Raw genomic sequence first — 26,930 nt, forward strand, 5'->3', positions numbered from 1 at the left:
CCATGATTGATAGATAGAAATGAAGCATTGTATTTATGGTCTACCATTCCAATGAAGTCCCCCAGTGTAACGGTAAATAACAGAGCACGGGGGTTTAATTCTGATTGAATTACAAGCTAGCTCTCGGCAGGAAACAATCTCGTTCCTAAACTATCTAAGTTCTCGGCGCAGTGTAGTCAACATCAGGGTACTCCTGAAGACCTTCCACACCTATGCTGTTCGGGTCAAAGCGAAACACCGGTGACAGCCCAAAGCTCATGGCATAGTTGAACATCATGTCTCCCTCGACTCCTGTGAAAGATGCCTCGCCGCCGAAGAGGTTGGGTGTTTGATCCAGAGTCCCGTTGGTATGCTGGTTTGCCACATCTTCAGCCGCCCACTGCCTTGCCTGTTCCTCCCGGTTCGGGTCCAGAGTCTCGGCCATCTTTGCCAAACCCGACGCCATCAGATTAGCCAGGTGCCACCTCCCAACTGGCAAGGCTCGGAACTGGCGCACAAGACGGGTGATGAGGTCCCGAACGCGGTCCAGTTCAATCAAGTCGCCACCGTATCTAGTGACGACTTTAGTGAGAAACATGCATGCGAACGCCGTCATGCAGTGTAGATAGGAGGGCATTCCGACTACTCCAGCGGAGACGTCGCTGTCAGTGAGGATGAACTCGATGGTAGAGGTGGCTGCGGAGACGGCTGCGACAGTGCAGTCGAGAAAGTAGTGCGGAATGGGACTGTCGCTCGAAAGGCCGCGGAAGACGTGAGAATGGAGGTGTAGTTTGGCGAAATGGTAGTGGAGTTGGACTCCTTTGCGCGGGAAACCGCCGATGTGATCATATCGTTCTGGTAATGCATTTTAGCCCGGTGCCCATTGAAGATATGGCTCTACGTCGGAGATTGTTTCTAGGACTCACCTTGTAATGTTACAGACCAGTGGCTAACCCAATTATCGAGCTGCTTGTTGAAATGTGCGATTTGATGCAGATACGCCCGAGGGATGGGCTTTCCCGTGTCTGGACCGAACAGCTCACGAATGCTCCCAAAGATGCTAAGGAGGGCTACCTGACTCGCGAGTCGGGTATCCTCGGCATTGGCTATCGGCGACTCCAAGAATGTTTCCCATCCCTTCATAGACGTGTCTGAATGGACGATGGCCGGCCTCCCGTAGAGCGTCGCGAGATGCTGGTCACAGATATTAAGGATATACCACAGCCTCACGCCATCAGCAGCTTCTTCGCTCTGCTCTTCCTGGGCTCGGGTGTGGATATTGTAGAGGTTGCCCTCAGTCACACGCCGAATTGCATGTCCGGAGAGCATCCAAGACATGTCGCTGAGCCAGTAGGAAGCAACGCACATGGCACGGAGGTAATCGTGATTGACCTGGCGATCGAAGATGGATCTCTCTACCATGCGGCGAAATTCGGACCTGCATAACCCGTATATCGAGTTCGCTGCTGGGTCGTGGAGTGCAGCCACGGTAAGGATCGCAACGGTGAGGATAGAACTCCTTTGTCGTAGCTCGTCTAGGGACTGGTAACGGCACCCCACGCCATACATGAAGGAATCTAGGCGGTCCCGATAGAGGGAAAAGAGTCGCTGTGCATCGCTGAAGCTAACGACACCACGGGATATGAAGTCGTCTATCGCTCTGCCTTGGCGCTCCTCGGGGCCATCTGGGGACCTGAATGCCTGGAGCTTGGTGAGTCTGTAGAGTGAGTGGATGGGCACATGGGGGAGGTTGGCTTCGTCCGCAGGCGAGATCTTGGGCGAGTTGTCGCAAGATGGACCGTAGCTGTCCTGGCTGGACACTCTCACCCGCTTGCCACTTCCATTGCCGTTCTCGTAACCCGTATGGGGATCGCGGCCGTTGGGTGACCTCGCTGTGTCGCGTATAGACAGCGACTGGAGTGCATGGGGCTCTGGTAGGCCGACCCTCTCGACAACGGCTCGAAGAGTACCGTGAATTTGTTCGAGGTCCTGAAAGACGGCGTCGAGATACCTGTATGGGATCATCAGTCTCTATTGTCAGAGTAGCGTTTTCACGAGGCGACATACTGCGACTTCTCATCAATAATGGTCTGCAAGTTCTTGCCCAGGATGCAATCCAGGTTCCGCTCGGCGCATCGGCGACAAGGTGGACCAGCGTCATCCATGAGACATTTTATCTGGGCAGGGCACAGTGTCAGTTCGTGATGTTCCCTCGCAGCATCGTGAGGGGGACGACTCAGGGGACGTACCTTTTGGCGGCGACACACCGTACATGCCTTGATCTTGCGCGACAGCTGTGGGAATGGCTGGTCGTAGGGAATGAAGCTGTATCCATTTGCACCGAAACCGACGTCGCCGTTGGCATTGCCGCCTCCATTGGGGTCTGTCGAGCCCATATTTCGGCGGATGTGAGTTTCTCCTGTCTTTGGGGCAACGGGCCAACGGCTTGTGGGGGTCGCACGGGCTGCTGGAGGCTGCTGGAGCGCCCTACAAGCACCTCCACAGTGGAGGCGACAGGGCGAAATGCTGGGGAGTTGCCAATGCCGCTGCGGCGAGTCTAGAAGCGTCGCGTATTGCTTCCAGAAGTGTTCCAGGCTCGGCAGTTGTAGAGCGTAGATTTGATAGGATGTGAACAGGAGTGCGAGGTGCGTCAGAGGCGCCGACTTTACAAAAATTAAGTCCCGGGGGTTGAGAAAGGTGGAACATGGGGTTCCCCGCATTCTCGCAAGACGGGGACCGTCCGACAGTAGGTTCGAGTCGAATCCTTGGTGTGGTTTCCCCGCGGTTTCGGTCGCACTTTTTTCCACCATCACGATTGTCATTGCGCTGCCTCTACTTGTTGGCGACGATTTAAGCTGCCGAGCTGATGTAACCTTGTGGCTTCTTCTAGAAGCTGACATGTGATGCGAAGGAATAAGTCTCTTCTTGCCTAGGTAAGCATGGGATTACGGGCAGCAGAGCATCAACTTTTGTTCATCCGCCGTCTCATAACGCCTAACCTAAGCAACCCGAATTTAAGAAAAATGCGACAAGATAAAATAACTCAAGATACTAGGATGGCCGTGTTTTATTTTTCGTCAAACTTCAACTGGCTGGGCACCTGCTCAGTACGGTGGCTAGGTGCATGAGGAGCCGCCGAATGCTAGCTCAGCAGGACAAGGATTGTGTCGGCGATTCCAACCTGAATTTACCACGGTGCCCGCTGTCCAGTTGTGCCTTGTTATATTTATGAAAGTGGCAAAGTGAGATGAAAGGAATCTTGGAAAATTGGGTTGATATTTTAGTTTGATCTAACATTTTCTCTAACACTCACATTCAAATCAACCACAGGTTCCCTCGAAGCTTCCATATGGCTTGGATTAAATCATGGTCTAAAGTCGTCATTCGAGTCTCTACATAGGATCTTAACTAATTTACTCCGCTAGCATGCCCGAGGACTTTGGCGGTTGTACGGTCTCTATCCTTGGCTAAACATTGAAGGTTCTCCGATGGCGTACATCGTCAGAAATGGCCACGAGTTTACTATCGATCTTCCAGGAGTAGCGAACGGGGGCATAATACTCTGTCAAGTAACAATGAGATATGAATCTTCAATGACGGAAGTACGGTACTCCTTCATCCTGATGGTGGGGTATGTCAATTCTTGCCCCTCTGTGTCGCTTGAGTGGTGTCGGTCCGAGGGCAATGAAGTTAAGAGTCTTTGGAAGTCCAGCTTGCGGTGGAAGCTTGTACGTTTGGGACCAACACAAACGGCGATTACCTACCACGATATCCCGGCCACACGGGACAACAATACGGAAACGGGTACCCGCCACAATCTGGTATTAGCACGCCCGCGTAGATCCGCTCTGGATTTTCTAGTGACGGAAAAGAGGTTGCTATTGTTTTCGCAGGGGCTAAAAGCTTCTCATCCTCCATGCACGATGCTGGATAGTTTCAATACATGGGGAGTGGAGCCATCCCAGAGATAGGTTACCAGTGGGCCTTGATGGCCGCTCTTACTGGCATCTGTGTGTACCAGCATCAAATGGTGACGGAAACAAACCATACAGCCGGCATTGCAGCCACGAGTGCTGCCCGTGCCATTGCAGGAGCTGTTGGCGGAGTTTAAATGTTTGATGAGCTCCTTGAATTCATATATCCTCTCACAATCGCTAACGATGAGTTACGGGTGGGATCAAGACTAAACTGTAGGGAAGTCTTTCATTACTCCAAATTGTTTAGTTATTTACTATTGTGTTGGTATATTCTCGTTAATCCTGTACCAATTTACTAGATCGCATTTGTGGTATTTCTGATTAAGGCATTCGGGTGGGCGAGAAAAGAAGCCGAAGATATCCCACCATACTTTGAAACTATGAAGAATTGCGTCATGAATACTGCCAAATATCCTCACCGCTGAAATCCGCACATACGCTCCGAGCTGAAGTCTCAACCAACCTTCACGAGCCATTCATCCGATGTACCATGAATGTATTAACTCCCCGAGACGCCGGTCACATTACCAATTGAGGGGCAGGTGATCCAGCCATGATCCATCAAAACCCAATCCTCTATGGAAACATGAACACGCCGCCGTCGTAACTGAGCCGCACAACTACCGCAGGAAGGCTTCATAGTGGTACGCCGCGGATTCCACGGTAGTGGGGCCCGTGGCATCGGGATCGCGGTGTTTGCGGGGGTGGCGCTGTACCTGGGAAGTAGTGTATGCACTCCGAGCTTGTTTCCTTATTTAGACTCTTATTCTGCCTCCGAATCATGTATCAGCAGCCTCACAATATTCTACAGAATATCTTCAGTCTTCCTCTTGAACTCAAAAACTTGTTACAATGTCATTCCAGCCATTCTCCGGAAAGGTCATCGCCATCACGGGTGCAGCAAGGGGAATTGCACGAGGCACTGCTATTTATCTTGCGGAGCGGGGAGCGTCTCTGTCTCTTTCAGATGTCCTTGAACCGCAGCTGAAAGAATTGTCCGACGAAATCAAATCGAAATTCCCCAGTATCAAATTCATTACGCAAATTGTCAATGTCGCCAACTCTACAAATGTGGACCAGTGGATCAAGAGAACCGTCAGCGAACTTGGCGGCCTCGATGGTGCCGTCAACTTTGCAGGTATTTTGCACAACAATACTGCCAGATTTGTCGACATCAAGGATGACGACTGGGATCGACTTATGTCGATCAACCTGACGGGCACTATGTACTCGATGAGATCTGAGCTTGCTGTTATGAACAAAGGCGGTAGTATTGTTAACGCCTCCAGCGTTGCTGCACTTAGGGCAGGCCCGGGAGTTGTTGCATACGCGGCATCTAAGGCCGCTGTTATTTCTCTTACGACATCAGCCGCAAAGGAGGTTGGCCTTCAGGAGATCAGGGTTAACGCTCTCTGCCCGTAAGTAAAACACACTCCCTGAAATTTCTCACTTGGTCGGTATTAACAATATACTACAGAAGCGGAATTGAGACCCCGATGTTTAGACAACTAGCCGAGAGTGGATATACCGACGAGATGGTGCTAGTTCCACACGCTATCAAGCGGCTCGGAAAGGTTGAGGAGGCTGCAGCTCTTATTGCTTTCCTTCTCGGAGATGACTCAAAGTACATCACTGGAGAGACTATCAGAATCGATGGAGGCATGTGTGCTTAAAGTGAGTGTTACAATTAGCAAGGCAAGAATGATGGCTGCGTCTGTACTCGAATACTTACTTAGTGAATTCTGAGGCTCAGTATCCCAAGCATCAAAGTCGAGTGCCACTCTACCCAACGTTGTGGAGAAGTAAATGTAAAATGACTTGCCTAACTCATTGAACATACTTTTAAGGATAGTCCCCTCCGGGTCAGTTCGGTATTCTTTGGACTGAGCCATGCTAGCTATCTTATAGTTCTTGCACGCGCCATAAAACAAGAGTTAACCGACACCATCAAGTTGAGGCGGAGGGGGAAGATATCAACAGGACGGGCACAAAAAATGGTTTCGTTTTGTAGAGATGCGCGCAATGTGAATTAGGACTACTAGAAATTTAAGGACATGGATGATGACGGATATTTACTTTGACAACAAAGTAGTCTCAAGGACTGTAGGGATAATGACGCAGCCTATTTCTTTTGCAGAAATATCACTGATAGTAAATTTCACGATGGCACAACGCTTTTGATAATTTTTAGTTTGATCAGCACGATACTATCTTCAAGGCCAAAATTGATTATGCGATCCCTACTCTCAGAACAAGAGGGATTGCAGTGTTCGACTAACCACGCCCTCAAGTTCGGTTAATGTCTGTCCTAAAATAGCCACGCTCATCCCATTTGCCTTCTCTGCTGGAGTCGTAAGAAGAATTGAAACGGCATTTGTGACATCCTCCAATTCGCTCAAGGGACAATTTCGCTTGAGGTGTTCAAGATCGACAACGTATTGAGTCAAGGGGCTTCGGACCAGAAATGGTGCCACGAACCCAATGGCTATCCCGTTGTCAAGGACTTCTGACATATGTGATGTAGCTCGAGCCAGACTAAGCTCTGCGTGCTTAGACGCCACGTAGAGAGGTTCGATTGGAATAGCCATGTATGAAGTTGATGATCCAATAACCACAATGCGACCTCCTTTGGCCTTGCTGAGGTAGTGAACAGCCAATTTCATGCCGTACATGTAACCAGTGATGTTGACATCAAAGATCTTTGTCGTTGGAGCTTTGAAGGGGCTATCCTTGGAGCCACTCTCTCTCTCATTAGCCAAGTAGTTGTACTGAACTTGGGCTTTGGCTTCTTTGTAAAAATGCGTCTCGGGATCGTTGGCGAGGATTACTTCTGGATCTTCGACGGCGTTGAGAACGACAATATCAATGTGGCCAAATCTCTCTTGGGTTCGTCGGAAAAGTTCCAAGTTGTCTGACCACTGTGTCACATCACACTTCGTAAAGATTGCATCATCGCCAATCTCTCGCTGAAGCTTCCTGCCAGCAGTCTCGTTGATGTCAGCGATGACGACTTGTGCTCCATTCGCAGCCAGAAAGGTTGCGATTGCTGCCCCCAGGCCCTGAGCGCCGCCTGTGATGATGGCGACTTTCCCAGACACATGCTTCTTGACCAGACCTTGAGCTGGCGGCTCCAATTTGTTGGCATCTTTAGACGACATGTTTGAATGGGACTTGTAGAAGATATTGAAAGGGTGTTATGGACGGGCTAATAGGTGAAAATGAGTTGGCCTGTTGTTCGAAACACGGCACCCCCGAAAATAAATAGTAAAGAAGAGTCCTTGAAGGGGAAATCTGCATGACTTGATTGGATCAATCCAGATGGAAGAACGGCCACGGACATTGCCATGGTAAATGGGGGTCTCCGCTCGATACAACCCATAGTCCACCCCAGTGTAAGCGGAGCCACCATCCGGCATCCTATGAGGAGCACTACCCCGCGTTTCTAATTACCTAGCTACCTGTCTTTGTCGGTATTAGTTATAACTAGATTCATAAAAAACCGGAATAAGTTGCTTGCCATTCCTGGGCGCGCGATCTTGGCCGCGCGATCTTGGCCACGCGATCCGCGGATGACGCACGCCAGCGCGGGGTGCGCGGAGTGACGGGAAGTCAGTGGGCCATCTTGACTGGACACCGGGTGGTTTGTGCCGGAACCTGTAGTCCCCGTCTCGAGAATCTGAGATTCTCATGTGTTATGGCTCTCTGCAAGATATTGACCGATCGGGCTCGGGTAGTGGTTCGTTCCCTTGGCCCGAACAAGCTCGACTGCACATCTCCGGATCCTATATGGGCGTGTGTACCGCTCTCTCAGTCATGTTATAATAGTGAAAATTTCAGAATTGAGATAATAGCAACGTTGGTAACACTTTTTATTAGCAACCGGCCTCCAGAACTGCCTTTGATCCAAATCCAAAGATTACATCATGCCAACTCCAATCAAGGTAGCTATTGTCGGCGCCACAGGGCGAATTGGATCTAGTGGCGTTCCTGGGCTCCTCAACTCGAAAACCCCTGAGTATGTGAGTTTAATGAGAGTGATCTGAGTTGATGACATTATTGACTGTCAATCTACTCCTAGGAAATCGCTGCCTTGATCCGCCCTGAATCTTTTGAAAAGGCATCCTCTGCAGCGCTTCGTCAACGCGGTGTGAAGACTGTGCCTGCAGACCTGCAGGGGTCTCAAGAACACCTTGTATCAGCCCTGACTGGCCAAAATGTCGTTATTTGCATTCTCCCTCCCGATAGCACATTGGATCAGATACCTCTGGCAAGTGCGGCTTTAAAGGCTGGAGTAAAGCGCTTTTGTTCCGAACGCATGGGTTACTTCATCACCGCCAAAAGGAGTCATGTTGATCCGAGACTGGGTAAGTTCGGTTGCTCTTGGAATTTTAGATCCATCCATCACCAGGCCAAGCTAATGGCCACATAGAAAGAAGACGTTATCAACCACCTCAAGAAGATATACCTTCCGTATACCGTCATTGACATTGGCTTCTGGCACGAGGTGATGATTCCCCGTATCGGATCCGAGAAACTCAATCATGTTGCGCTCTATTCGACAAGCTTCTTTGTGGACCAAGGGTTAGCACCTTGCGCTACCACTCACATTGACGACGCTGGCCGATTTGTTGCACGTATTATTGGTGACTCTCGGACTATCAACAGCCTCGTTTTCGCATATGGGGAGATTACAAACCAAAAGGACGTTGTTTAACTGGTCGAGCGTCTCAGCGGAGAGAAGGCAGACATTATGGTGGTCACATCGGAACAAGTGCAGAAGGCGGTTGAGAGGCATGAATTGGAATTGTGGCCGCAAGTCATCCTCGAGTATGCCTACAATGCATGGGCTCGAGGGGATAATTTTCCCGAAAAGGCAAAGTTTCTGGGATACTTGGATGCAAAAGACTTGTGGCCGGATTTGAAGGCTCAGACTCTGGAAGCGACGATTAAGGAGGCCCTGGCCAACCCGCAGCCTAATCCAGGATTTGGGAACGATGAAAAGTGTGCCAGCATTGCAGAGGCACTGAGGAATTGGGAGTGAGACAAGGAATCACAACACATCATAGTAAACTCTACTACCAAAAAGCCAGTGTGGCGAACACATGCCAGATAAAACCCACGGCATGTTCCATTGGAAATTTCCTGCCTGTTTTAACTCTGGTGCTAAAAATATCTACGGGATGCAATCAAATGCCGGGATTTCGCGTGCTTCCTTTGGTTCTTTGTGAAAGAATAAATCATGTAAAATTTACAGCTGAATAGAAATCAGACGATTGTGCCCAATTACCTGATTTAAGGATCTCGGATGTTCTCCCAATCTTCTACGTATCGTCTAGTGAGCGAGGGGGATGACTCTAAACGGTATAAAATATCTTTTCTTAGTTGAGGAGATTGGATGGAATAACGGTAAATAAATCATTTCGTATAATAGACCGAGGATTTAGAGGACGAGATTTGATTTTAGTGCATACAGGCTGAAGTCCCTCGCGAATATGTTGGCGTATGTTGCGAAGCGACTGCCCTGTGTAGAGTGGGTCTGCTTGATTCTTACTGTCAAAGGCATGTAACCCTCGTCCATAGACCCAGATGACCACTGGCAACTGCTGCGCATCAGGGTCGAACGCGTAAAGTTTCCTAAACAGGTGCATAGATGTCGAGGCATAGGCAATCTTCGCTCTCGGGTAGTTCTGCACCTTCTGAGTCTCCGAGAAGATGTTTCCCTCCTGGAGGGTTACTCATCTGGTCCGGGTTGATCTGAATGCAACTGGTGCTCTTGGTGATATTTTGCAGCTCATCGCTCAGCGATTTTGACTGCGAGGGGGCACCAAGACGTTCGGGCTGATCACCAAAGCGAATATCCTTAAAGAGGTAGATCTGAAATTGTGTTAGAAACGGCCATGATTCATATCTTGTGATATTTCCCATATACCTTGGGGTCCTTCGGGTAGGGCGTAGCCTGCCAGGTACCTCATGGCAGTTTCAACTGTGGGAGGTCCGTCCGTGCAGTGGCGCGAGTGGATAGAGCTAGAAAGCCCAAAAAGAATGTTTGACCAAACATGAAAGCGGAATTATCGGTCTTTGTAATAGAATGTTTGTTGGTTGCGTGTTCAAAAGTAGATATGAAGCAACACAACTTCACAGACCGTTTCGAGGTTAATATACCCCGAATATTTTTGATCGCTACTTTCTATACAATACGGCGCGTTTGAGTTGAGTTTCTTGGGAAATGTCATGGTTTCCTATGGGTAGCCAAAATAGGGACAGAACCGGTAGAACCGGTCGGCTCTATCCTGCCAACTTCTTCTCAGGTCTCAGCTTGGGAACTGCCGAAACCTTTTGAGTTTCTCCCGCCACGCCACGCCGAGTATTGGCACGGGAAAAATAGACATGCACGCCAAGCCGCGGCAGCGGAAACTACGGAAGCAGAGTTGTGCTGATCTGTTTATTTTGTAGATTACCGTACGTAATGTACTCCCACGAAATGGTTTCAACTTTGATCTGTCACATCAAGTGAGGAGAAATGAGAATCTCAGAAATGTGAACCTATTGATTTACTCCCATTTAATCAGGGTCTACGGGATTTTTAGATGGAGATCAGAGTAAACTTTCCGGCCGCCGTCGGGCCTGCGTAGGGAGGACCGATCCAGATGACCTGTTTCCGGTCTCTGAACAGGGCCACAAATGTCTCCAGGTGAACCAAAATGTGATACATTATGCAACTACCAATCACATTCCACTTGAGGACAATCTGGTCACTTGCAGCACAAATATGCGATGAGAGATCAACGAGACCCCCCTTTCATGCACGTTTACATAGGACTTGTCTGGCCGGTGTCCACACCGTCCTGTAGGACAAACGTAGGGCGGATTATGCTGTTTCCTGTGACGGGGTAGATCACAGTCTATCAATGAATCCGCTTTGAAATCCAAATCGAGGCTATCAGAGACTATCGGTCTACGTAATGCTTTGTAAGAGAAGTCTTATCGTTGGTATGCCAGCTGGTGCCTAAACGTGGGTCTTGCACGAACAGTCCATCCTAGATTTGATAGGCAGTAATTATTCCTAACAGTAGGATTATTGTAGACCCACTATAACATACCATTTCAATTCTTTTAAAAATGCTGCCTATGTTATGAGCACACTGTAGTATAATTGAGCAAGACAGCAACTGACCCAAAGCAAATCCTACACCCGTACAAGACATCTTTTTGAGTCCAAGAGCAGAACTACATTGATTCATATTCATTGAAAATATTCAATGAATATAAAGGCATGATACAAATTTTCGTCCTGGATAGAAGCCTTTATCCAAGAATAGAGACGTATAAGAACCAAAATCCTGAAAATGCGCATTCTTTAGAAGCTAAAGCTAAACCTTGGCCCATCTCAATTCAAGCGCATCGCTCAGCTACATGTCAACTTAAGGCTGCAGAAACTCGGCCCTAACAGCGGAAATAGAAATTGGTGAGTTTAGGCTGCGTCTCGGAATAACGTGGTATTTTTAGAGTTGGTTTCAGTGCCGCACTTCCGGGGAAGCTGGTGGTTCTCGGGCATTGCTCTGCAAGGTTAAACCTGCAACGGAGATGTCACTCCTCTCGTTGAATCCTCGGAACAGCTTACACACCCATGTTATAGCTCCCTGATGAGTAATTAATTACCAGCATAACACGTCGATCGTTCCTAATTTGAAAGTTCCGTGCGACGCTGGCGAGTCCATTGACGTCGATTGGGCACCGTGGGTTACACTCAGTGATCCGGGATCTTGTTGACTACCGAAATTTAGGTACCTAGTGCTGACGCGGGGCAGCTTGACAGTGGGTGCGGGCGGGCTTTGCGCGGACTGTGCACACCAAACAACAACCCACTCTTTGATGCGAGTTGTCCCTTAACAAAGGCCAGAATGCACCATGAGCACGGCATCTCGGAATGACGGAAGGCCCTTTGCATATTCCCATCAGATGACTCCGACGCTGTGGAGTTTTTTCAACCCTCCCGAGTCAGTAACCGCCGCGTCTTGCCAACAGCATGGTGGGCCTCCGCGCTGCACACGCTGCACCCGCTTCACACGCTGCACCACGCTGCACCCGCTTCACACGCTGCACCACGCTGCAGGCCCTAGCAGGCTCCGGCCTCGTGGTTGACTCTTGAGTATGCAGCCTATTTCCCACCTACACTCGCCGCGATTCGTAGGCCGTACGCGTCCCCGAGGAACTTTTGCTTCATTCTGACATCGCGTCGCAAGTTCCCCGGCATCGGCCCTTGCTTCTGGGTCGGCGCGCGACTCACCCAGTTGCCCGCTTGTACTGAACGAGCAGACACGGCGACGCAAATCGCCGCAACACCACCCTGGACCAGGCGACCAGCGTCTAGGCAGCCGTTGAGTCATCGCCGTTGCACCCTCGCAATCGCTGCCCCAGGACGATCGCTCCAGGCCAGAATGGCGAGTGACGACGTTGAGATGGAGATTCCACGTTTCCCGGCGCCCGGCGGAGTCGGCCATTCCGAGTCCTCGGGCGTGGATGACCCGCCGGGTGACGAGGCGCCATCGCCAGCTCCTGTTATTACTGAGACCGTCTCCGTCGTTGCCGCAGATGGTTCCTCAGGAATCAAGCCTGCCTCTGAGATTGAGCCCACGCCTGAGGCCGCGACTCCGGACATTATGAGTTCCCGGGCGTACCAGCTGGAAATGCTGGACCAATCGCTCCAGCGGAATGTTATTGTTGCTGTAGGTCGCAGCCTTCCTAAGACCCAGTGTGATAGTGCAAGCTGACTTGCGTAGATGGACACGGGAAGCGGAAAGACACAAGTGTAAGCTATTCCCGAGAGAATGGTGGTCGAATTGAACATGACCAGGATAATAGTGCCGTGCTCCGCATAAAGGCCGAATTAGAGAAATGTCCCGCTGACAAAGTAAGCCTTCGTTCCGAATCTCTCAACCCAGCACTGACAACTCTAGATGGTCTGGTTTCTTGCCCCGACTATCTCCCTGTGCGAGCAGCAATGCGAAGTCATTCGACTCCAGAACTCTGCGGCTCCCATCAAGGTGCTGACTGGCAATCAAGGGCTCGATAGCTGGTCCCGGGATACATGGGACACCATCTTAGACGGAACTCGCATCGTTGTCTCTACCTTTCAGGTATTGTTGGATGCACTAACTCATGCTTTTGTCAATATGGACATGCTTGCCCTCTTGGTGATTGATGAAGGTTCGTTTGCCCAATTCCCGCCCGTAGCTGTTCTAACATGAACTGTCAGCCCACAACTGCGTTCGCAACTCCCCTGGTTGCAGCATTATGAACAAGTTCTATCACCCCAGAAAAGATTCCAAAATTTCGGTACCAGCAATCCTAGGGTTGACTGCCAGTCCCATCATGCGATCAAATCTCGAAGGCATCAAGGTGCTCGAATCGACGTTGGACGCCATCTGCATCACCCCGACGCTGCATAGGGACGAGCTTCTGAGGTGTGTCAACAAGCCGGAACTCTCTTATTCGGAATATGAATCCGTCGAGTATCCCGAGCACACTGCCATTATGAAGTCCTTGCGTCTGGTGCACAAGAGCATCGACATCAAGACTGACCCGCAGATGCTCAGACTTCTCGCTGACGGTAGTGAGAGAGGCCGACGCGAGTTTCGTCAGGCCATACTCAAGTACGATACCTATACCCAAAACCAGATGAAGGGGTTCTGGGGTCGAGCCAAGGAAATACTCCGCGAGCTTGGTCCCTGGGCTGTCGACCATTACATCTCAAAGGCCATTGGCGACTTTGAGGAACGCATTGAATCGGCACAGGCGGGCCAAGGCGGGTTGGAGAACGAGAACAAGACTTATCTCGCTCGGTTCCTCCACAAAGTTGCACGAAACTCGGCTCTAATCCCCCCAGCGGAATCTTCCGACCTCTCTGAGAAAGTCAGACTTCTCATCAAGGTGCTACTATCGGCTGGAGACAACGTGGTCGGCATCTTATTCGTTAAAGAGCGAGCTACGGTTACCATCATCACTGACCTGTTAGCAACGTTCCCGGACATACGTAAGAAGTATCGTATTGAAACCATGGTCGGCACCTCTAACTTCCATACTCGCACCAAGAATGTCTACGACTTCAAAAATGACGTGGGTCTTTCCGCACTCCAGGATTTCCGGTCGGGCAAGATCAATCTGCTCGTAGCGACCAGCGTGTTGGAAGAGGGCATCGACATCCCCGCTTGCAACCTGGTTGTCTGCTTCGACAAGCCAGCAAACCTCAAGTCATTCATTCAGCGCCGTGGCAGAGCTCGGATGAAGGAGTCCAAGTTGGTACTTCTCCTCGAGCGGTCCGCCAAGGGCCCGCCTGAATGGGAGGCCCTGGAAGATGAAATGAAGAAGCAATACCAAGAGGACAAGGAGGAGCAGCGCCGTATCGAGGAGCTGGAGAAGGAGGAGAGCACGGGTTCAATCTCATTTGTGGTAGAGTCCACCGGTGCGCGACTCGATCTCGACTCTGCCAAGCAACACCTGGAACACTTCTGCCGAGTCCTATCACAGGGAGAGTTCATCGACTGCCGACCCGATTACATCATCCATCGAGTCTCTCACGAGGACGATTCACCAGTCACAGCTAAGGTGCTACTGCCATCATTCTTGCCGCCAGAGTTACGCCAGGCGCAGAGTTCCCGAGCATGGATGTCGCAGAAGAACGCGACGAAAGAGGCTGCCTTTCACGCATACATTGCCCTGTACAAGGCTGGCTTGATAAACGAAAACCTTCTCCCGATCAAGGACGGACCTCCGGAAGAGCGAATATCCCCACAGACTCATGCACCACCACTTAACCCGTGGAAGGAGATTGCCCAGGTTTGGCAAGGCACCGAAGCGAAGACGAAATGGGTTCTTCCACTGAGCTTTCATGACGAGTCTGGCAACTGCCTAGGACAGTACCACATCACCCTCCCAGTTCAAATCGACCAACCTCGGCCCATCAAGATCTATCCCGAATGGGGCGTTGAATGGGGGCTCAGTTTCGGTCCTGGGCGGATGTGCTCGGATGACGAAGCGGCAGCCCTGCCAGACCACACATCAGATCTCCTTGCCCTGCATTTCGCGCATCGGTGGGAAGTGGAAGACCGCCCGCATGTGCTGAAATTTTCTTCCAATGACAAGCACCTTTTGAAGAAAGATCAAGCGAGATCCGTCCCCTTTGATCCTCAGATACATGAGATACAGATGCCATACCTTGTCCGGGACAAGTCGAAATGCCCGTTCGAGTACACTGGCATCATACCATCCAAACCGCCGATCGAGGAAGTGCAAAACCCATTCTACGAGTACGAAGCCGCGCCCAAGGATGGCCCATACCTCACCCTTAAGAAGACGACACGACGAGCCGACTTCCTCCACCGCATGCATTCGGACCCGAGAAAGCAGCTGACTAGTTCGAAGCCGTATACCTGGGTTCTCCCCATGTCATGGGCGACTGTGGACACCATTCCGAAGCGGTTTGCCCAATTTTCCATGCTGATTCCGTCGGTGATCCACGAGCTGGAGGTCCTGATAATTGCAACCCAGCTGTCGGAGAGCATCCTGAAGCCAATCGGTCTTACCAATCCGCAACGAGTGCTCGAGGCGATTAGCTCTCGTGCCGCATCTGAACCGGTTGACTACGAGAGACTCGAGTTTCTCGGAGACTCGATCCTGAAATTTTGCGTCGTCGTCCAGGCATCCGCCAAACGTGAGTATAATCCCAGGCGCATCTAGACGATCTTGTATTGACCAGCTTTAGACTTGCGGTGGCCAGAAGGTTATCTATCGTGGTTTAAAGATCGACATGTTTCGAACTCTCGGTTGTTGGGCGCTTCGGTCGACACCGGCTTGTCCAAGTTTGTTCTATCCAAACCATTCACAGGCCAAAAATGGAGGCCAATCTATGTAGACGACAATCTCGAGCAAGATTCGCTGGTACCGCAACGAATTTTGCCCTCAAAAACCCTTGCAGATGTGGTGGAGGCGCTTATTGGGGCTTCCTATCAAGACGGAGGGATCCCGAAGGCTCTGAAGTGCATCTCCGTGTTTCTCGCGGAAGATGCAGACGGAAAAATCGATTGGTTCGATGAGAAAGAAGGACGAGCGATTCTCTTTAACCATGCTACTAGCGACGTCGAACTTCCGCCTTCCCTGGAGCTTCTAGAGGAACTGATCGGGTATACCTTCCAGAAGAAGTCACTGTTGATCGAGGCCATGACCCACGGATCGTACGCGGCCGACACCCACTGGCGGTCTTTTGAGCGGCTCGAGTTCCTTGGAGATGCGATCCTCGACTACATCATCGTCACGAAGGTGTTTAACGTGCAGCCCGCGCTGCCTCATTCTCACCTACACATGATCAAGACGGCCATGGTCAACGGAGACTTTTTGGCGTTCGTCGGCCTCCAGCACGGCCTGAAGAAGAAGGAGACCGTTACTCAGGATGATGCGAGCATCGGAACGCGAGACGTCACTTATCCACTGTGGAAGTTCATGCGACATGCGATGCCAGCTATTGGAATCGAGCAGGCGGCCATGTCAAAGCGATTCGAAGCACTGGGGCCCCCCATTGTTGAGGCGCTCGAGAAAGGGACGCACTACCCATGGGCCTCGCTGGCCCGCCTCCGCGCGAGGAAGTTCTATTCCGACCTCTTCGAGGCTCTCCTCGGCGCTGTGTGGGTCGACTCGGGCTCTATGGAAGCCTGCGAGGCCATGCTTCATAAATTCGCCGTGCTGCCATACCTAGACCGCATCATCCGCGACAAGGTCCACGTGCAGCATCCGAAAGAGGAGCTCGGCAGGCTGGCCATCAACGAGAAGGTCCACTACATGTACGACGTGATAGAGGGCAGCGACGGCGAGCGCGAGTACCGCTGCACGGTGCAGGTCGGCGGCCTGGTTGTGGCCAAGGTCGAGGGCGGGGTGAACAAGGAGGAGGTGATGACCAAGGCTGCGGAGCAGGCTGTCAGGTTCTTAACGGAGGCCAAGACGATGGTAGATTGAGTGGAGGTGGAGGTGGAGCTGCGTTAAGGAAAGGCGACGATATTGAAACACGGCGAGTCGTCTAAGGAGGTAATGATGGAATGATAAACATGAAGTGGGGGTCGACAACAGTGAACCGTGGTAGTGGATATTTCGCACGTCAGCAAATACACGGTCTATATTCTCAGGATATCGATATCAGATCTATACGCGATGCTTCAACTCCTCGAGGATGGTATCTACAGTCCATTCAAGCGTCTTGCTGATGTCTCCGTCAATGTCCGCCTCTTTCTGCACCTTGATGCCCTCCTTGTCTAGCACATCCTCGTTGAACTTGCCTTCGACATCGCCGCCCTCAAACATCCACGCATGCTCCTTGACATAATTCGGCCAGACGATCATGTCGACGTACCCGGGCGGGTCGGCCCAGAAGCCCTCGATGGTCGCGTAGCCGTCGCGAGCCTCGCGGCGGGCCTTGGCCTTTGTGTACGAGGCTCGCAAGAACAGCTTGATGTCGAGGCTGGGCTGGATAGCGGCCACGGCAGGCGAGTAGAGCAGGAAGCCATCGAAGAGGCACAAGCGGAGGGTAGAGCGCAGGGGGTGGTCGGGGGGGATGGCAGCGGCGACCTTGGCCTTTTGCGCCTGGACGGTTGAGTCCGCAACGGGACACCTCCCCACAGAGTTCTGGTCCTCCTTGGAGTCGAGGGTGGGCTGTTGCGTGGAGTTAGATTTGAGTTACAGGGCTTATACGAGAGTTTTGCAGTGGTGTGTGAGACGTACGGGGAACGCTGCGTGTGCGCGGATGTAAGCGAGGGACTCAGCCATGGCAGGGATGTCGAGGGCCTCGGCACAGTCCCAATCCAGGAGCCCATCTCTGGAGGGAAGTCTGGGAGGGTAAGTTAATTAATTAATTACTCGGTAATAGTATATGCTGACTGCGTGGTTGGTGGTATGGCAGTATGACAGACGGGAATAGCACTCACTGCTCCTCCGGGCGGTAGAAGTCATCCTCGTGCAGGATGAAGGTGTGGGGGAAGATGTCCCGCAGCAGGCGGGCAAGGGTCGTCTTGCCACTGGATGAGCAGCCTGAGAGGGCGACGATGAGGGCCCGGTTGGCGGTCATGTTGCAGCAATATCAAATCAAATGTCGTGCGTCTTTGCACGAGCCTTGGCGGTTGGTCGCACGACGAGTGTAGAGTGTATCCGTAGGGCTGTCGTTGCGATAAACTTGCCAGTCAGCGAGTTAGCGGGTTATAGTGGGCGCTGCGGCGACCGGGATGTTTTTGGCGCTGCAACTCGGCCGCTCAGCAGCCACTCGACCCCACGCCATCACGCCAAGACGACCGCCCATCAGATCTCGCCGCGCAATATCCCGAGTGATCCGGGTGGCCTGGCTTGCTGGACTTGGCTGCTGCAAGGCCTGCACCCCTGCAGCGCCACGGGCCGGTCGGCGACAGTGGACAGCGTGTCGGATTGGCAGGAAAAGGGCTGACCACACTTCTTGGTCCCCTATATTGGTCTTCTGGACTGGGTACATAGCCAGGATATCATTCCTGCAGTCTTGGCCAAGCAGCCATTGATGTGATGGCTCGGCATATGTTGCTGACGGCGATCAGCGGAGGATTTCCTGTTTTCCTGTTCTCCCAGGTTTAATGAATTCCCCAGATCGAGATCCCCAGGCCATCGTCGGCCTCATCAGCGGCGTCAAAAGGATTACGCGTTATCGTCCGCCCTCTCTCCATGACTATCACCAAGATGGCCTCGACCCGCCCACTTCCCGTTCTCGTGGCGCAAGGGTTCGCCGGATCCTCGTCAGGGTTAGCCTGTGTGGCTGTGTCTTGACAGAACGTGTCACCGCTGGGCATTGATTGCTGGAGCATGAATGGATGGCGTCTTCAAGGGCCTCAAGGGGCGGCCCTGACTAAGCCATTCTCGGTCCCAGCCACAAGCACTCGGGATATCGGCTCTTCCAATGGGAGAAACGTGGCCAACAAGTCATGCCAGGATGGCCAAGATGGTTAGGACGCCTAGCAATTAATTAGCCCCGCGCCTGCAAAGTCGGCGTCGCATCTCAAGGGGACTCGAGGGGACTCAAGCGGACTCAAGCGGACTCAAGGGGACCCAACGGCGGTGCACCACCGATGGGACACTGGAATCTCCATGAAATTGTCCCGCCCGCTTACGGCCTGTCCGGCCATTGCTCTGTTGGCCCGTAGCTCAGGGGTTACCGCTAATTGATTGGCAAATCCGCAAAGGCGAAGGCGCAAAAGAGGATAGGTCAGTTAATGCGCGAGTTGGCTTGGCGTGGAAGGGGAGGGCCTGGAATTGCATCGCCTCTTTTCTCGTATTTCCTTAGCAGCTCGGACTTGTTCTTCTGCCAGGATCACCCTTTTCTTCTCCCACCTCGCGGCGCACCTCGACTTCCTTCTCCCTCTCCCCTCTTCCCTTGTGGACCTTTCTTTTTCCTCTCCCCTAAGGCTCACCCCGATTCTGCGAGGCGGCCCTAATGACGCACTGCAGCGATTAAGCATCGGCTTGCAGACGAGACACGGACCGACCGAGCAGTACAGAATACGCGGGCATTCGCGGGCACACGCAGGCGACTCAGATTACACGGCCGTCCGTCCTCCCCGACATCCCTACCCCTGGAAAATCGCCCATCGAATTTCCTAGACCCGGTCACCTACTCAGTCACCTGACCGCCGCCAGAAGTCTCGGCCGAGCAATGATGCTGGGGAAGAGCAACGGATCTTCCTACGCAGGCACGCCCAACATGTCCGCCAGCAAGATGGAAATCTACCTGGAAAAGGCGAAGCACCACCTCGGCTTCGTCAAGTCGCGCGTCTTCCGCCGCATCGCCACCGTCTTCGTCGCCTTCTCCTGTGTCGTCGCCTTCATCATCGTCACGGCCCGTCTCACCAATGTCGGCGAGGTCCTCCCCAAGGTCATCGGCAGTTTCTTGCCCAAGATCCCGACCTGCGCCAGCCGGAACGAGTCGGGCGTGCAAGAGATCTGGAAGAAGGCCGAGGACAAGTACAAGCATCTGATGAATGACAAGTTTACGTATGTTTTCTCCCCGTTCCCGCCCCTCGACGCAGGCTCCAGTCATTAGAGCTGTCGCATGCGTTTGGCCCGCGCGTCCCGTCCCAGAATCGTGGTCGCTAACTTTTTCCCGCTCTAGCATTGCCATGCAAACCTACCAGCGACCCAAGGAACTCAACGACACTCTGCACGCGATCCTCAGCGAGGAGATCCCGTCCCTTCTCGAAATCGTCATTGTCTGGAACGACCTCAAGGCCACGCCCCCCGACGGTTACACCTCCAAACATGGCGTCCCCGTGCGATTCCGCGTGTCCAAGCGCAACAGCCTCAACGAGAAGCTCTGGCCCGACCCCGACTACAAGACCCAGGCCATCCTCCTCTCCGACGACGATGTCTACTACCACCCCAAGGATCTCGAGTTCGTCTTCCAGTCGTGGCGCAAGTTCGGTCAGCACCGTCTGACTGGCGCGCTCGCCCGCTGCTCCACCGTCGATGCTTACGGTAACTGGGCTTACGACTTTTGCTCTTCCAAGGCAGAAGAAGACATCTACTCCATGGTCCTCACCAACCTGTGCTTCTCGCACATCTCCTTCCTCGAGTACTACTCGGCCAACGAAACAACCATGAACGAGATCCGAGATTACGTTGATGAGGGATTCAACTGCGAAGACATTGCCCTCAACTATGTCCAGTCGCTCCTGACCGGCGACGGCCCGCTGCTTGTCCAGGGCCGCGAAAAGTACGTCAACTTTGTGCCATCTAAGGGCATCAGCACCAAGAAGGGCCACTTGGCTGCCCGCAGCCGCTGCCTAAACGATTTCGCCAAGATCTTCGAGTGCATGCCCTTGATCGACGAGACCGCGCACATCCAGAAGGGTGTGCTTGTAATGTAATGACAAGGGGCGGATTTTCCTGTTTGAAAAACGAAAGAGCTCTACTGGACATTTGTTGGCGTTTGGCAAGAGTTTCGGAATGAAGGTCTAGAATAAAGGAGTACGAGACGTGTTATACCTATAGTCTGTATGATTTAGCTTGAATAATGTTTCGCGCTGTCGCGAATAAACGGAATTTACATGAAAAATAGATTTCACATTTTCATCAACCTATCTATTCGTTTGTGTCGTCCTGATCAATGTGCAAGTAGTTTGAGAAATGTGCAATTGACTGAGGAACGTACGTCATATTCGAGTGTCGATTTTCACCTGTCAGCTTGTGAAACTGGGGCACGGTCGAGAAGCCATCGCCGCACGTGATACCCGCAGCGCCACTACGAATATGTCAACGCAGTCGTCCAAATACACCAACCACTCCCACGCATATATCCCCCCACCACAAATCTTCCGCCATGGATGACGATTCAGCACAGCAGACGGGCATCGTCCTGGGGACGGCCTTTGCGTCCATCATCGCGGGCTACATGTTCGGCGTCTTCACCACCCGCGGCTACGTCATCTCCCCCGAGCTGGCCGAGGAGCGCCGCGCCAACCTGAACGACCCCGTCGAGAGCGACGAGAGCGACATTGACGAGGACGACACCATTCTGGACCACGCGCCCAACTGGGCCAACGGCGCCGACGCCGACCGCAGGCAGGGCCTCAAGATCTCGGAGAAGCCCGTCGTCAAGGACACGGGCGAGGAGTGCAAGCTGGTCTTGGTGGTACGGACGGATCTGGGCATGACAAAGGGTTCGTTTTCGACAGCTGCCGTGCAATCGCACCATGCAGAAGCATATCGCTGACATCCTCACCCCCAACAGGCAAGATTGCCGCGCAATGCTCCCACGCCACGCTCGCCTGCTACAAGAAGCTCATGCGGGCTCCCGAGGGCTCCGCCGAGCGCAAGCTGCTCGCCCGCTGGGAAAAGTACGGCCAGGCCAAGATCGCCGTGCAAATCAAGAGCCAGGAGGAGCTGCTGGAGCTGTCCCGCAAGGCCCGCGGCATGGGCCTCACCGCCGAGGTCATCCAGGATGCCGGCCGCACCCAGATCGAAGCCGGCAGCATGACGGTCCTGGGCGTCGGCCCCGCCCCGCGGAGTGTCGTCGACCAGGTCACTGGTGGCCTGAAGCTGCTGTAGGGGATGAGCCACGGGGGTAATACCGTGGGTATGATGCGACGATGGATTGGGTGTATCATATGGGGAGTTGAACATAGACAGGGACCCGGCTGGGTTATCCAAAAAGCATACTGGGAAAAAATAGATCGGCCTGCCGCCATGGCGTTTATTGACACAAGGACCAGTCTTGACTCAGACCGTCGCACGCACACGTAGAGAGGCCACCCAGAAACACACGGATGTTCGTCAGGGGTATTATTCGCATTTCTATAAAAATCTAGCACTACTCCTTCTTTGTAAACCTCGACAACGCCGGCCCAAGATCCTCCTCGACCTCCTGGCGCTTCTTCTCCTTCTGCTTCTGCTGCTCGTTCCAGAGCTCGTCGACGCGCAGGCGCTTCTCGTCGATGATGTTCTTCTTGCGCTGCTTGCGGAGGTACTTCTTGAGGGCGCCGTTCTTGCCGCGGGCGCGGTTGCGGATCTCCTCGGCCACGTCGACGGGCGCGGCGTCGAGGTCGCGCTCCTCGCGCCGCTGCTTGTCGGAGCGCAGGTCCAGGTTGCCGATGAAGTTGGGGTCGAGCGCGATCATGTCGGGCTGCAGTTTGTTGAGCAGGCCCTTGACCTCGGATTCCTGGCGCTGCTTGGCCGTCTCGAAGGGGTTGACCTCGAGGGCGTCGAAGTTGGCCTCGCCGGCGCCGGGGATGATGATGGATGAGAAGCCCTCGTCGTGGCCGAGGCCGAGGACATCTTCGAAGGGGCACCACTTGACTCGCTCGATGCGCTTGCCCTCACCGCCCCACGCCATGTATGGGCTCTGCACCTTTTGCTGAACGGGGGCGTTCTTGTCGAACAGGCCCTTCCAGATGGTAGTCTGGGTGCCCCATCCGATGGCCGTCAGACCGCTATCTGAGATGGCCACTGATGACGCCGGCTGGCGGGTGTAGTAGCTGTTGACCTCCTTGAACATTCTGATATCCCACACTGCCATCTTCTGATCCTGACCCGTCGAGACCATGTATCGGCCCTCGCGGTCCATTGCCAGTGACCGCACGGGTCCTTTGTGTGCCAGCAGCTTGACATGGGGTTCTTGCGAGTTGGGTGACCACAACGTCACGGCACCGTTCTGGTGGCCGACGTGCAGGATGGCGTTGTAGGGGTTCTGTCCGAGGGAGACGGGCGCTCCTAATCGGGTCGGGATCTCGGCGACCAGTTGTCCGGTCGAGGTATCTTGATATTTGAGGATTCCCACGGCGCCCTGGCATTGTCAGTGGTCAGTTGATAGGGAGCGGGTCGGTGAAAACTCACAATGGTTGCTAGCAGGAAGTGGTAGGGAAGAAACTCCATCTGGGACACCTCCTGGTGCTTCTTCAAGGTGTGCAACTCCACGCCGTTGTGGTCGTAGATGTAGACGTACTTCTTCTGCGCCACGGCAAAGTACTGGTTGTTGTGCAGCCACTTCGCGTCGCGCACCGTCTCGTTCAGCTGCAGCTCGCAGCCCAGCTTTCCCTCCCGCCAGTCCATGGTGGCCACATGGCCCTTGCGGCCGGCGAGGAGCAGGTCGCGGCCGTTGCGCGAGTAGTCGAAGTTGTACGGGCCCAGGGCGTCCAGCTTGAGGTCGAAGCGCTTCTGCGCCGTGTCGACGGCCACGTCGTCGACAATGTCCTGCTGGCGGACCTTGTACGTGCGTTCGAGTTCCTGCTCGGGCTCGAGGAAGCCGCTGGTGTTCTCCAGCAGGATCTCGGCGTCCTTGGCCTTGAGGGCGGCATCCTGGTACTTGCCCTCGAGGCGCTTGAGGTTGGTGCGTAGCTTCTTGTCCTTGATGGTCTTGGTGTTGATCTTCTTGCCGCGGCCGTAGGCCTTGTTGGCTTCCCTCAGGCGGCGGATCTTCTCGCGCTCGTGGCGGGGGACGAGTTCCGTCCGCGTGCGCTCAACAGCTAGGGCACCATTTTCGCGCACCTTGGTGATCGGCTCGTCAATTGTGTCGACCTCCATCTTGTCGTCTCGCAGTCGATTCGCAGTGAAGACGGGATTGCGGATCGCGGATCGAATTGGCAGCAGACAAAATTTCCAGCGCCGAATGCAAAGAGGCGTATCGCCGGGACTCGATTGGCTGCGGCAGAATCCACTCTCCTTATCGATAGCGGCCCACACAAAAATTTCTGGATAACCACAACCCCGCCATGACCGCCTTCGATAATCGCTGATATTGCCATCGCCAACGTCTACTTCGCGCCAACCGGAATTTTTCGTGCGTCTCCCGGGTACTATCCAATCTGGCTTCGTTACCGTTTCGATTCAAAGCCGGCGCTGATAGCAAGATGCCGACTCCCGTGGCTCATTCGCATCGGCCCACCACCAAGGTTAGCCACAAGCCGTTCAAGTCCAAGGCGGCGTCTAAGCATGAGTTGAGGGACAGGGCCAAGGGTACGTTTTTGTCGTATGTTTGTATTGTCCATTAATTCTAACAAATTTTGGTTAGGCCGTGTTCCCAACGAGAAAGGACAGCGAAAGACCATCCACCAGCAAGTCATGTCCAAGTTCGATCGTCGAAACCAAGCCAAACAGGCCCGCCTCTCCAAGCACAAGGAGCACCTCAAGGGTACTTCCATCTTTGCCAGCCGAGACGGTGCCCCCAGAATCGTCGCCGTCCTGCCCCTCTGCGCCGATGGAGATGCCAAGGCCGCAATCCGACAGCTGAACGGCAGCGTCGATATTGAGGACGAGGTGGTGGATGGCAACTTCCGGATCAACGTCGAGCGATTCAAGCAGAAGTTGCAGTATATCCCCTTGGAGCGCGACTTGACTGCCTGTCTTGACGCTGCTCGAGTCGCCGACTTTGTCATTGTGATTCTGTCGCCGACTGTCGAGGTTGATGAACTCGGCGAGTTGATTCTGCGCAGCGTTGAGAGTCAGGGTCTGTCAACACTCTTCACCCTTGTTCAAGGTCTGGACAAGATTGAACCTGCCAAACATAAGGGAGTTGTTGGCTCACTTAAGTCCTTCATCACCCACTTCCACCCCGAGCAGGAGAAGATTTACAGCCTCGAGAACCGACAGGAGTGTTCCAACCTCATCCGATCATTATGCAGCACAACCCCCAAGGGTGTGAGGTGGAGGGAAGACCGGAGTTGGATGTTGGCTGAGGATATCAAGTTCGCCTATTCCGACTCCGACCCCACTATCGTCACGGGTGTCGTCAGGGGCAGGGGCTTGAACGCCGATCGTCTTATCCAGGTTGGTGACTGGGGAACTTTCCAGATCGAAAAGATTGTGGCCGCCCCTCTACCCAAGCATGTCAAGAAGAAGGGAGAGGAGATGACTATCGATGCTGAGCAGAGCGAGGAGATCCTGGAGGCACCCACCGAGGACCAGGATGACTTGGTTGACCTCGCACCTGAGGAGGTCATGATGGATGGCGATGCTGATGATGTTGCCATGTCAGCAGCTCCCGAGCCTAAGAAGGGTGTTCTTTTAGACGAACACCACTATTTCTCAGATGAGGAAGCAGAGGCACGGAAAATCAAGAAAAAGGTCCCCAAGGGTACTTCCAACTACCAGTCAGCCTGGTACTTGGAGGATGTTTCCGATTCTGAGTCAGACATGGAGGATTTCGAGATGAAGGACGATCAGGATGAGGCTCGCCCTGAAGATGGTCTTGAAGGATATGCTCCTGCCCCTGCGACGGAGGGTGCGCCCTCCGAGTATCCCCAGTCGGAGATGATCCAGGAACCTGGTGAGGAGGAGGATGCTCAGCAACTTGCACAGTACCGAGCCGGAAAGCGAAACGAGGTTGAAGACGACAAGGAGTTCCCTGATGAGATTGAACTTCATCCCGGTGTGCTCGCTCAAGATCGATTAGCAAAGTATCGTGGTCTGAAGAGCTTGCGAAGCAGTCCCTGGCAACAGGAAGAAGACCGCGCGTACGAGCCCGAGGAGTGGAGGCGATTGCTGCAAATCCCCGACTACCGGTCATCGCAATCGCGAGCGACCCGCGAGGCCTTGGTGGGCGGAGTTGAGCCTGGAACCCGCGTGCACATCTACATCAAGGGCATCTCCCCGGTCCAGGAGAAGACTTACAACAAGAAGGCCCCTCTCACACTATTCTCTCTCCTGAGACACGAGCACAAGAAGACGGCGGTCAACTATCTCATTAACCTGAGCTCAGATTATACCAAGTCAATCAAGGCCAAGGAGGAGATCATTGCCCAGTGCGGACCCCGACGCCTGGCTATCAAGCCCCTGTTCTCGCAGCCGGGCCAGACGCCCAACGACGTCCACAAGTACTGCAGGTACCTGCACCCCGGTCAATCAGCGATCGCGACCTTTATGGGACCCCTCACATGGGGATCCGTGCCAGTTCTATTCTTCAAGAAGAACAGCCCAGAGGAATCTCAGGGCGACGACGGCCCCAACCTTGGCCTGTCGCTCATTGGTACTGGCACTGCCGTACCGCCTTCGACTTCGCGTGTCATTGCCAAGCGAATCATCCTCACTGGCCACCCATACCACATCCACAAGAAGATTGTCACCATTCGGTACATGTTCTTCAACCGCGAAGACGTGGAGTGGTTCAAGGCGCTGCCCATGTGGACCAAGCGTGGTCGCAGCGGTTACATCAAGGAGCCGCTGGGTACCCACGGTTACTTCAAGGCGACCTTCGATGGGCGTATCAACCCTCAAGACGCCATCGGTGTCAGTCTGTACAAGCGGGTGTGGCCCAGGAACGCCATGGCCGTCGAGGGAAACTTGCTTGATGTGGAGGCTAGCGAACAGCAGACCGATGGTGACATGATGATGGAATGACCGGGCATAGATGATGACACATAGGTATACCTTAGATGCAAATAAAAGGCGTTCTTCTTTTGTTACTTTTCGTCTGTCTCTGTAAGCCCGTAC

The 26,930-nt window shown here is 53.3% G+C and overlaps 10 protein-coding genes across 10 annotated transcripts; 6 read left to right on the forward strand and 4 right to left on the reverse strand.

The window, feature by feature from the left end:
• Positions 1 to 26: 26 nt before the first annotated feature.
• BGZ61DRAFT_517051 (uncharacterized protein) lies at positions 27 to 2,595 on the reverse strand. Its single transcript, XM_046252316.1, has 4 exons — positions 2,229 to 2,595; positions 2,047 to 2,156; positions 906 to 1,990; positions 27 to 834 (listed from the first exon to the last, which is right to left on the reverse strand). Exons 1-4 carry the CDS (start codon positions 2,373 to 2,375, stop codon positions 155 to 157), a joined length of 2,022 nt encoding a protein of 673 aa, XP_046105273.1. The 5' UTR covers positions 2,376 to 2,595; the 3' UTR covers positions 27 to 154.
• Positions 2,596 to 4,808: 2,213 nt separating this feature from the next.
• Positions 4,809 to 5,629, forward strand: BGZ61DRAFT_493285 (uncharacterized protein; the record flags this gene model as incomplete). Its single annotated transcript, XM_046250630.1, has 2 exons — positions 4,809 to 5,374; positions 5,434 to 5,629. The coding sequence occupies 2 exons, from the start codon at positions 4,809 to 4,811 to the stop codon at positions 5,627 to 5,629; spliced, it is 762 nt and encodes a 253-aa protein (XP_046105274.1).
• Positions 5,630 to 6,202: 573 nt separating this feature from the next.
• BGZ61DRAFT_531569 (uncharacterized protein) lies at positions 6,203 to 7,114 on the reverse strand (the record flags this gene model as incomplete). Its single annotated transcript, XM_046253725.1, has 1 exon — positions 6,203 to 7,114. One exon carries the CDS (start codon positions 7,112 to 7,114, stop codon positions 6,203 to 6,205), a length of 912 nt encoding a protein of 303 aa, XP_046105275.1.
• Positions 7,115 to 7,879: 765 nt separating this feature from the next.
• Positions 7,880 to 8,997, forward strand: BGZ61DRAFT_493287 (uncharacterized protein; the record flags this gene model as incomplete). Its single annotated transcript, XM_046250631.1, has 4 exons — positions 7,880 to 7,975; positions 8,035 to 8,247; positions 8,386 to 8,664; positions 8,737 to 8,997. 4 exons carry the CDS (start codon positions 7,880 to 7,882, stop codon positions 8,995 to 8,997), a joined length of 849 nt encoding a protein of 282 aa, XP_046105276.1.
• Positions 8,998 to 12,616: 3,619 nt separating this feature from the next.
• BGZ61DRAFT_350043 (uncharacterized protein) lies at positions 12,617 to 16,961 on the forward strand (the record flags this gene model as incomplete). The annotated part of the gene is made up of 6 exons (XM_046240197.1): positions 12,617 to 12,682; positions 12,737 to 12,765; positions 12,819 to 12,867; positions 12,914 to 13,163; positions 13,213 to 15,666; positions 15,718 to 16,961. 6 exons carry the CDS (start codon positions 12,617 to 12,619, stop codon positions 16,959 to 16,961), a joined length of 4,092 nt encoding a protein of 1,363 aa, XP_046105277.1.
• A 161-nt stretch (positions 16,962 to 17,122) lies between these two features.
• On the reverse strand, positions 17,123 to 18,169 carry BGZ61DRAFT_449826 (P-loop containing nucleoside triphosphate hydrolase protein). Its single transcript, XM_046245659.1, has 3 exons — positions 17,924 to 18,169; positions 17,721 to 17,826; positions 17,123 to 17,651 (listed from the first exon to the last, which is right to left on the reverse strand). The coding sequence occupies exons 1-3, from the start codon at positions 18,061 to 18,063 to the stop codon at positions 17,145 to 17,147; spliced, it is 753 nt and encodes a 250-aa protein (XP_046105278.1). The 5' UTR covers positions 18,064 to 18,169; the 3' UTR covers positions 17,123 to 17,144.
• A 1,544-nt stretch (positions 18,170 to 19,713) lies between these two features.
• Positions 19,714 to 20,875, forward strand: BGZ61DRAFT_531574 (glycosyl transferase family 64 domain-containing protein; the record flags this gene model as incomplete). Its single annotated transcript, XM_046253726.1, has 2 exons — positions 19,714 to 20,003; positions 20,122 to 20,875. 2 exons carry the CDS (start codon positions 19,714 to 19,716, stop codon positions 20,873 to 20,875), a joined length of 1,044 nt encoding a protein of 347 aa, XP_046105279.1.
• Positions 20,876 to 21,287: 412 nt separating this feature from the next.
• On the forward strand, positions 21,288 to 22,249 carry BGZ61DRAFT_220111 (peptidyl-tRNA hydrolase PTH2-domain-containing protein). Its single transcript, XM_046238096.1, has 2 exons — positions 21,288 to 21,667; positions 21,739 to 22,249. The coding sequence occupies exons 1-2, from the start codon at positions 21,328 to 21,330 to the stop codon at positions 22,053 to 22,055; spliced, it is 657 nt and encodes a 218-aa protein (XP_046105280.1). The 5' UTR covers positions 21,288 to 21,327; the 3' UTR covers positions 22,056 to 22,249.
• An 11-nt stretch (positions 22,250 to 22,260) lies between these two features.
• Positions 22,261 to 24,178, reverse strand: BGZ61DRAFT_418605 (WD40-repeat-containing domain protein). The gene is made up of 2 exons (XM_046243443.1): positions 23,340 to 24,178; positions 22,261 to 23,289 (listed from the first exon to the last, which is right to left on the reverse strand). The coding sequence occupies exons 1-2, from the start codon at positions 24,024 to 24,026 to the stop codon at positions 22,318 to 22,320; spliced, it is 1,659 nt and encodes a 552-aa protein (XP_046105281.1). The 5' UTR covers positions 24,027 to 24,178; the 3' UTR covers positions 22,261 to 22,317.
• Positions 24,179 to 24,239: 61 nt separating this feature from the next.
• On the forward strand, positions 24,240 to 26,885 carry BGZ61DRAFT_418608 (uncharacterized protein). Its single transcript, XM_046243444.1, has 2 exons — positions 24,240 to 24,458; positions 24,514 to 26,885. The coding sequence occupies exons 1-2, from the start codon at positions 24,353 to 24,355 to the stop codon at positions 26,835 to 26,837; spliced, it is 2,430 nt and encodes an 809-aa protein (XP_046105282.1). The 5' UTR covers positions 24,240 to 24,352; the 3' UTR covers positions 26,838 to 26,885.
• Positions 26,886 to 26,930: the final 45 nt, after the last annotated feature.

The sequence above is a fragment of the Ilyonectria robusta genome, assembly GCF_021365365.1.
Source record: "Ilyonectria robusta strain PMI_751 chromosome Unknown BGZ61scaffold_8, whole genome shotgun sequence".
In the NCBI taxonomy this organism is placed as follows: Eukaryota; Fungi; Ascomycota; class Sordariomycetes; order Hypocreales; family Nectriaceae; genus Ilyonectria; species Ilyonectria robusta.